General features: G+C 30.6%; 1 protein-coding gene across 1 annotated transcript; it reads left to right on the forward strand.

The window, feature by feature from the left end:
- Nucleotides 1-4,809: 4,809 nt before the first annotated feature.
- Nucleotides 4,810-5,941, forward strand: LOC111369439 (putative phytosulfokines 6). The gene is made up of 3 exons (XM_022990954.1): nt 4,810-4,967; nt 5,414-5,472; nt 5,554-5,941. The coding sequence occupies exons 1-3, from the start codon at nt 4,877-4,879 to the stop codon at nt 5,659-5,661; spliced, it is 258 nt and encodes an 85-aa protein (XP_022846722.1). The 5' UTR covers nt 4,810-4,876; the 3' UTR covers nt 5,662-5,941.
- The last annotated feature ends 3,866 nt before the right edge of the window (nt 5,942-9,807 follow it).

Consider the following 9,807-nt stretch of genomic DNA (forward strand, 5'->3'; position numbering starts at 1 on the left):
GTTCTAAATATATTACAAGAAATTTGAATGCATCCTTTTTTTGGGGCTTGGAATTGATAACTTTAAATGTAAGCGGAGTTAAAATTATACATGAACAAGATATCACGTATACAATTTTTTTAAAGTCAAAAAAGTTAAAGAAAATTAAAATAAACAATACTTAAAAATTGTGATGTCAAATCTTCAACATCTTCAAATACACTTTATCTTGGATTTGGAGCTATGTTTAGTAACATTAAATCTTTGTTATGTCTTCTTTAAGTCTTGGTCTATTATCAGATAGAATTTTGCCACCAGCACGAAAAGAAAAATTCAATGACACAGTAGATAATAGAGATGATAGTAGATCAAGTGTTGTGATAGATACAGTTAGATATTGACACTCTTTCATTCTGCACCGCCTAAATATATCAAAAAAAATAAAAATTCTTCATTCAAAATACTAGGTATATCATGAGCAAAATACCTATCTAATTTTAACAGTATTTTGTATGATTAAATTCGTAGCATATACAATAGAAGAAGAACTACTAGATTGTTGAGTACATTTACAAGAACTAAGGTAACGCAATAAATCGTCGTCATCATGTGACAACAAACTAGCCCTTGCTAAAGGGAACCATCAAACATTCCTACGATATCTTGATGTACAACTCATTTATCTCACATAAAGATTTTTCTATAATACCATATGTAACTAGAGATCTATAAGTTAATTTATTCAAAAATTGTGGATATAATGTCTTCTATACCATCTAAATTAAACCTATGGTCCATTATTGAAGCTAACGAGAACACCATATTATTCCTCCCAATATTTTTTAAACTTAGCATCCATCACTTCTACGATATTAGAAAATGTTGAAAATATTATATACTTACTTGAATTATTAATAATATAATAAAAATGAGTGACAATGAGATGACTTTTAGTATACGCCTAGACATTCCTTCATACCATTGAAAAACTTATTGAAAAATTTAATGTGAAATGAAATTTCTCAATCATGATCTTGTAAATTAAATTGTGGACCGAGTGAGTCTCGGCTGTTGTAATGAGTAGTAATAAAATTTCAATAGTGTAGCATATGATAAGTTGAATTTCATTTATGACCTATATCTATGATAATTATTCTTGCTTTTAGTTCATTTTCTACGCATAAACCATCGAATACTAGTATCCTATTAGCGGAGATGGTAATAAAGTTTAGAGCATACCTAATTTTTTTAATTGTCCTACTATGAATTTTAATCAATCTTTTTATATTAAATTAAAATTACGACAAACAGGACATATATGAAGTATGATATAAAAAAAAATTGGGTTAAGTTGTCTCATTAAGTTTTCCAATGACTACCATGTCGATCGATTCATTGTTAAAAGTAAAACTACGAATTCTAGTTTCTCAAATAAAATTCTCTAATAATGTTCATTGAAACATTAAAAATATTTAGTCCATTATGAAAATATTCAACTACTTTCATGCAATTATTTGTTTATGCATTATACACTCTTTATTTATGCAGTGTGAAGAACGGATATGTAATGGTTATTGTTATTATCTGACTACAATCAGACGTAAATAATAAAACACGAATATTTTTTTGTTAAATCATAATCCACGCCTTTTGATTGTATAAATTAATATCATCTGAACAAAGAGTGATTATAGAATAAGATTTATTCCTTGGTTAAATATATTTTTGCATGAAGTTGGTTATATGAACGCTTTCCACTGAAAACTCACCAGTAGCTACAAACGTCATTACACTTTCGTGCATGTTCTCTTGTGAGTAGACATAGTTGTTAAGATCAGTATTAGAACTTGCACAAGGAGAACAACTAGAATTCGACGGATTTCTTTCGAACACATGTGTTCCAAACGAACTTCTCTTTGTAGTATTTACACAATGATTTGTGCTTTGATTATTTTGTCTACTTTGGCATAAATGGCAACTAATAAACATTTAGACATTTGCTTGTTTGTTTATCATTTATTTGCTCGAATCTATTGTTTGTTTTTTCATCTTCTGCAACATCATCCAAATTAATTAAATTCGTCCCTCCTTGATCATCACCCAAATCATTAGAAATTGGAATGTCATTTTGACCATGAAAATCATGATCTAGCAACGGACTAGTTTTTGGAGTATTGGACGTATCAAATAATTAGATGAATTCACCAATTTTCAACAACCTGTTTAGAATAATTTAATATTAGAATTGCACAAAAATAATTATAAATAAGCAAATTTAGAGAATAAACTTTAGATTGCACAATAAAAAAAGCAAATATGGAGACTATAACAATTTCACTATAAGAATGTAGAGATTTATGAAAAAAAAATGAAGCGATAGGGAATTTATATAGAAAAATTATGTTCGTTTATATGGCCAATTTGGACCATGGCTCATTTCAAAACGAGCTCAAATTGAGACAAGTCAAGCTCACAAACGATTTAACCAGTTTATTACCCTTATCTCATTAATATGAAACTCATCTAACATGAATGTAACTTGTACATATCAAAGAATATATATAAATTGAGTAATGATATTATAGTGATTTCACTATGTACGATAACTTTCATGGTTATAGTCAGAAAATTGTTGAAGAAAAAATATATTCTTTTGATATTCGGTTGTGCTACATGTTCACAACTGTTTACATATACATGATGTGGATATGATTGGGCATAATTTCTTTAACCAAATAAACATAAAAATAAAATTCACCACTCTCTTTTTATACCTCATCTATATGTAAGTTATTAAGTAACTCCATTATATACAAGTAACATTATTATTTGATATTAGACAAAGGGAAATTCTACACGTAGATAAGAGTATAAACCATACACCCCGGCGCATACAACTTGTACATTCTTGTTTGAATACCACTTGGTTTACATAAGAATTATGGTTGGGGTATAGGGGGTGCTGAGTGTCGACTTATGTCCTCCTTGATGTACCCCAAGAATAAACTTTTACATAATGTACAAATGGCAAGACGTGTAAAATCTTGCTAATTGTACATTATGTAAATCAAGTGGTAAACAAGAATGCGCAAGTAGCATTTCTCTTGATATTAGCCCCTTTTTGGTATGGTATCTATGAAAAATAATTTTACTTGTACATAAGGGGTTATAGAAAGTTTTACAAACAGATCAGTATCAAAAAAAGAATGAAGGAGTTTTTTTTTTTTTTTTTTTGAAAATAGAATTATGGTTGGGGTATAGGGGGTGCTGAGTGTCGACTTATGTCCTCCTTGATGTACCCCAAGAATAAACTTTTACATAATGTACAAATGGCAAGACGTGTAAAATCTTGCTAATTGTACATTATGTAAATCAAGTGGTAAACAAGAATGCGCAAGTAGCATTTCTCTTGATATTAGCCCCTTTTTGGTATGGTATCTATGAAAAATAATTTTACTTGTACATAAGGGGTTATAGAAAGTTTTACAAACAGATCAGTATCAAAAAAAGAATGAAGGAGTTTTTTTTTTTTTTTTTTGGAAGATAGTTTGATCCAATCATACATCACCACATCATGTATATATATACAAATATATAAGTTATGATGTGTACATATAGCACAACTGGTCTATAAATATCTTTTTTTCTCAAACTCATTTTTTATCGCATTTCCTCTGCATAAATAATTTTGTACTTGGACCTGTAAGTTTCTCAGGTTATTAATCATAAATTTCTGAATAATAATAATAATAAATAATTCAATAACACATTTGTTTAATTTTATCAAAATTTACTCAAAATCTTAATTTTTTTTTCTGTCAAGTCTAACTTAAGATTTTATTTATTTATTATTATTACTATTTTTTTTTTTTCTGTCAAGTCTAACTCGGGTTACTCGGCTCAATTTTCTATGTTTAAGTACATTTAGTCCCTACTGTTATTCTTCATAAAATACCACTAAACATAACGAAAAGACCAGTTGTGCTCTCATATTCATCTCGATATAAATTTTAATCAAAAAGAAACTAAAAAGTAAAGGCGTTGTCTTCTTCCTTCAACCTTCCAATTTACGACCACTTAACCTCCTCACCTCTAATAGCTGCAGCCCCATAATCACAGTCTCCATTCACACCACAACGCCTCTTTATTTTTAATTCCAAAGAATGTAAAAAAATTCTGTATCTTAACATCTTATTTTACCCAGTGTTCTCCCACATTCAATTTTTGAGGTAATATATCTTTAATTTCTATCTAAGGTGACAACTACATGAAAAAATAAAAAATAAAAGTCCGTTTATGATTAGCTTAAAGCTTAAATAGTATGATACAAGTGGTGGTTGTTGAAAGCAGCTGTCGGCCATGCCAAATCCAAAGCTTGACTATTTGAACCTTTTAAGAATTGACTAATTTTTAAAGAATTAGTTTGTTTGACACATTTTTTTTGTAAAATTATTTTTTTAAATCATTTCATATATTTTATGAAACCCATATTTTTTTTCGCTTTTCAATGATATATTTTTCGAAAATCATTTTTCACTCGAAAGAATACATGTTAAACAAGTTTCAGATATGAAAATGATGGTTGAATAGGGTTTAAAATAGAGAAAGTGTAGACAGACTGAGTTGGCAGTATTTGTTTGAGTGTTTTTTTTTTTTAATTTTTAAAACTATTCACTCATACTTTGACACGTGTCTCCCCCGCCCCGGGTTTTTAACCCCATTATTGACTCTATTTTTATAGCATTTCTCCACATAATTGTTGTGGTCGGAAGTAATTATATGTTTCCGCAACACATTATTAATTAATGTTGACTACCAACCAAATGGCAATCCTTATTCATTCTACCTATTTATACAGACACAAACCGTTTGTCACTCCTCAGCTTCTCTCTCAGCAATGAAGCAAAGTTGTGGCGCACTTGTGAGTTGGCTATTTTTAATGTTAATCATTTTTCAAGCATCTGCTCGTCTCCTACCTAAACATCAAGGTACCCCATGAGTTCTTTATCTTAAACAATATACCATCACTATTTTTTTTATTTTTTTTTTAAATTTGTGGGTTTAATTTCTATACAAACAAGCATGTTTATAATTAATTTCTTGAAGTGCCTTTATCTCGTAGTTATTGTTCGATCGAACTTCTACCAACTCATCTAAAAATCATCGAGTCAAGAAATACTAAGTCTCCCTTTGGCTAATTTATAAGTGGTCCAAACTTCATTTTCAAATATATATTTCAATGAATCTACGAGTATTATCCAATTACCCACCATTCATTTTTATGTATTTGTGAATAAAATTGTTTTTAAATTCTTCTGAATGGAGGCTAAATTTTATGACATTCAACCACCATCATTTTAGTTATCCGACAGCTTAAAAGCAACATGATTGCCCGCAACAGTAATGAAATTAATTTTTTTGCTGCTTTTCACAGGAGATCATCCAAATAGTAGGGCTAATGGAATTGCTGAAGAAGATGAAGTAATTCCCAGTGTAAGAACGTTTAGCTTCCACTTAATCGTTAATTTTTTTTATTTTTTGTTTGAAATTTCCTGTGTAATTTCGTGTATACAGTTGATGGGATTGGAGGAATGTGATGAGAAAGACGTGGCATGTCAAAATAGAAGGATGCTTGCAGATGCTCACTTGGACTACATATATACCCAACAGCATAAGCCTTAAGACATGTTTGGTTTGAGTTGGTTTGGTTGTGCTTAAGAGTTACTTTTTTCTGATCGTGCATTACTGTTAAGTATAGACGAACATTGAGCACAACCAAACATTCAAACGTCTTAGTACTGGTCTTATATGTGAATTATCGTATTTCAATTTTCTTGTCCTTGTTTAACTGTGGTCAAGAGTGCTGTGTTCTTAGTGAATTGCATGATAAGGTAAATTGTACGGTGTAGAATCTATATATTAATATTATAATAGAAAGGCAATTAAAATTACTTTTACTTTACTTCCATATTGCCTAACATTTTGTATCAAACATGTTTTTAATATTACTTAAAAAAGTAAATAAAATTTAAAAAAATGGTATTTACGATCCTCTTATATATTTCTCTCGAGAATAATTTTATATGTACATAATGGTATTCATAAGGGTATCCATAATGTATATGTGAAATTCCATGATTAGAATATTGAAAAAACTGTTTTTCTACCCTCTAATGACGTTATGCAACTTGTACATTATGAACACTAACCCTTCTCTCGACCACTGGTCCACTGCATAGCAAAACGAATCAAATAGGGACAGCACCATGTAAACGGGGTCAAATTCTAAGTGGCATTGGGAACTGGAAGACGTAGAGTTGACTTCACGGATTTCACTAAAAACAGTGACGGTTCATTCATTGAGATCATTATTTGTTAATTTGAAGTAATTTTCATTAAAATAATAAAAATATTAAAAGAAAATAAATGTGATACTCTCATAATAATAAAGTCTACTACTTGTCAATTACGACAAATCCACTCTCATGTTAGTGGATGTTAGTATGGTAACCCGATGCTATTTGATCCAGTTTGAAGAGTTTGCGATGCGACTTTTGTGGTGAAACTACAATTATGAGAATTTGTTGTGTAGCCAGTGTTTTGTACACATCTGTGATATAATGGATTTCCTCCTTCTTTGTCCTTGATTTTTTTTCGACTAAAATTTTTATATAGGGTAATTGACACAAAACGTCCCAACCTTTCGAATGTATTGTGGAAAACGTTTTTTGTGAAAAACATACCTATCTTTCATTTTTTGACATTTTTGCTCCTATTTTCACATTTCTTTGTGTCGAATGTCCTTTTCACTGTTTTTTGGGTGTAAAATGACCAATATGCCCCCTCTTTAAATAAAGGAAAAAGGAAAAGAAAAGAAAAAATTGCAACTATAAGCGAAACTTCTCGTTTGGTTGATGAATTGATGCAACTGATGGAGGGCCCATAGTTGTGACAACATTAGTTAACAATTACATGCTAGAATTGGTGGATTAAAGCCCTGTAGCATCATCAATCGAAAGGGGGATTGGCTGAGTTTCTTTGTGTATGAACTGTCGAGGCTGTTTCTACAATTTCTGGCCAAAATTGATGATGACCCATAGGTTCATTAGGTTCGCCTTGAAGAGGCGGTGTTAGAAGGAGTGGTCCGCGATCGTCGATCATGACACCGGCGACAAAAAATTTATTTGAAGTTGTCGATTTCGCTGTTGAAGAAATCGTCTGGTTCTACAATTTCTGGTTAAAATTGACGATAATCCATAGGTTCATTAGGTTCTTGAAGAGGAGTTGCTAGGAGGGGTGGTCCGCCGTCGTCGATCATGACATCGGCATCGAAAAATGGTGTTGAATTTGTCGATTTTGCTGTTGAAGTTGTATGGACAGCCTATTTTGGAGTGATTTTTAATTTCTTTAGATTTCCGGCCAGTGGTTGGGTGGGTTTGTGAAGAGGAAAGTGAGGGCTTCAAGTTGGTATGTTAGTCCGATGGCTAAGCTGACCGGAAAGTGGCTGAAAATGGCCGGCAAGTGGCAGTGCGCGTGGGGTGAGGTGTGGGAAGAAGGTTGAGTTTGGGGGGGGGCATTTGCACTTTTTTAGAAGTTTCGCCTATAATTGCAATTTTTTCTTTTCTTTTCTTCTTCCTTTGATTTAAAGAGGAGGGCATATTGATCATTTTACACCCAAAAAACAGTGAAAAGGACTTTCGATGCAAAGAAAAGTAGAAATAGGGGCAAAAATGTCAAAAAATGAAAGGTATGGATGTTTTCCACAATACACTCAAAAGGTAGGGACGTTTTGTGCCAATTACTCTTTTTACATAAATCTGTGTGATCTTGTTCTTATTTTTCTATTGTCTATTCTTATTTTTATATAAAAGTATCTCCAAAATATTCTTTAAATATAATATTCTCTATTTTAAAAAGTCAATCATTAAAATTACGCTTAAAAATATTATTTAAATTAACATTTTAAATTTAAAGAGTGTTTTTGTCTCTCCATATTTGAAGAGTCGGACTTACTCTCTATAATTAAATGCATTCAAAATATTTCAATTTTCAATATAAAAAATAATCTAGAGAAAGATAGCTAAAATAAAAGAATAAAAAAAAATAATATTTTTTTGAAAGTAATATAATTAAGTGTTAAATATAAATATTTGTTGGAGTTTTTTAAAATTTCAACTCTTTAAATTTATAGATGTTTTTCAAATGACAGAATATGCTCTTTAAAAATAGAAAGTCTCTTGAAAATGTTCTAATAGTGTACTTGTGAATCTCGTTCAATATATTTTCATCTTTATTTTTTCTTGTTGAGCCGATTAAGTGTGATGCAAGTTCATTTGCTATTTTGACTGATAATTTTTTTTTAAATAAAATTAAATTAACCTTTTCCAGAAACAAACTTTCTTAAACAAATATTTAGAAAGTAGGGAATCATATAGCCGTCACTTTTTCTCTCTAAATGCAGCTCCAGAAAAGTCTTAATTGAATGTTCATTAAAAGCCTTATTGAACTTGTAGTGAAAATAGGATCATTCAATTATTAAAACAACATAAAGTTAGTTTCAAATCAATGAATAATAATGAAATCAAATGCAATGAATGAACATAAACACTTCCCAGTCGATTTCAGCGAATTTGACACCAAAAGTGACCAAAACACACAAAGTAACACCACACGAATGGACCAAGAATCCCAATTAAGAGACCACAAAGAAGCCACCGCAGAACCTAAGCAAAAATCACACGTAGAGGCAGCAAAGGGAGGCAACGAGGAGGGGGTAAAACTGAATGAACAGGGTTAAATCCAGATCCAAGTCGCTGGCCAAGTCTTTGGCAGAGAGGGGAAATGGATCTCACAGAGGGAATCAAAATATGGGGCCAGCAACATCTCGAGTTTCTCTCTCAAAAATGGGGTTTAAGGAGTAAATTGTGTGTAGTAAGGTTAATTACAAGAATGGTTATTGAACTTTACCATATATTATTACTTAATAACTGAATTTAAAAATATATCTCAATTGTCACTAAACTATGCACAGTATTATCCATCTATCATTCAAATGGAAAAATCTGTTAAGTTCAACAAATAGTGTTGATTTGAGTGATAGATGGGTAACACGGTGCATAGTACAGTAACAATTGAAATGCATTTTTAAGTTCAGTTATGAAGTAATAACGCTTGACGAAATTTAGTGATCATTGAAATACATTTTTTAAGTACGGTTATTAAGTAGTGACAATTTTTTTCTCAAATCAACCTCTATAAAAGAAGACACTAAAGAAAATGAAGGAAAAAAGTTCTATAGTATCCATCACTATGAAAGTACGTTTGATTTTAGATCAACTGGTACCAGTTCACCATACCTCGTGCTTCGTATAAAAGGATTTAAAGAGAAACAGTAGGAACGCTAAAAGAAAATGATAGAAAAAAATTTAAAAAATACAAAAATATTTGAATTAGTGCTGATGTAACTAATGTCGATTTGATTTTTCAACTTTTTTCCCGTCATTTACTTTGATTTTTCTTTCACAAATGTTGATTTGATGAAAAAAAAAAATTATTACTATTTAATAACCGAACTTTAAAAATGTATTTCAATGGTTACTAAACTTTGCTAAACGTTACCACCTCATAACATGGTACGTAGTTCGGTGGCCATTGAAATATATTTTTTAATTAAGTTATGAAGTAATAATACTTAGCAAAGTTCAATGACTATTGAGATATATTTTTAAATTTGATTATTAAGCAGTAACATATCGCATAGTTTAATAACCATTTATGTAATTAATCCTGTGTAGTATGTCTCATGTGACAAAAGGGGGGCTATATATA

This window comes from Olea europaea, chromosome 20 (assembly GCF_002742605.1).
Source record: "Olea europaea var. sylvestris chromosome 20, O_europaea_v1, whole genome shotgun sequence".
Lineage (NCBI taxonomy): Eukaryota > Viridiplantae > Streptophyta > Magnoliopsida > Lamiales > Oleaceae > Olea > Olea europaea.

Coding starts and splice junctions, on each gene's coding strand:
- LOC111369439 (XM_022990954.1), top strand. CDS start 4,877: ATGAAGCAAAGTTGTGGCGCACTTGTGAGTTGGCTATTTTTAATGTTA. Junction 4,968..5,413: donor TCTCCTACCTAAACATCAAG/GTACCCCATGAG, acceptor TGCTTTTCACAG/GAGATCATCCAAATAGTAGG. Junction 5,473..5,553: donor AAGATGAAGTAATTCCCAGT/GTAAGAACGTTT, acceptor TCGTGTATACAG/TTGATGGGATTGGAGGAATG.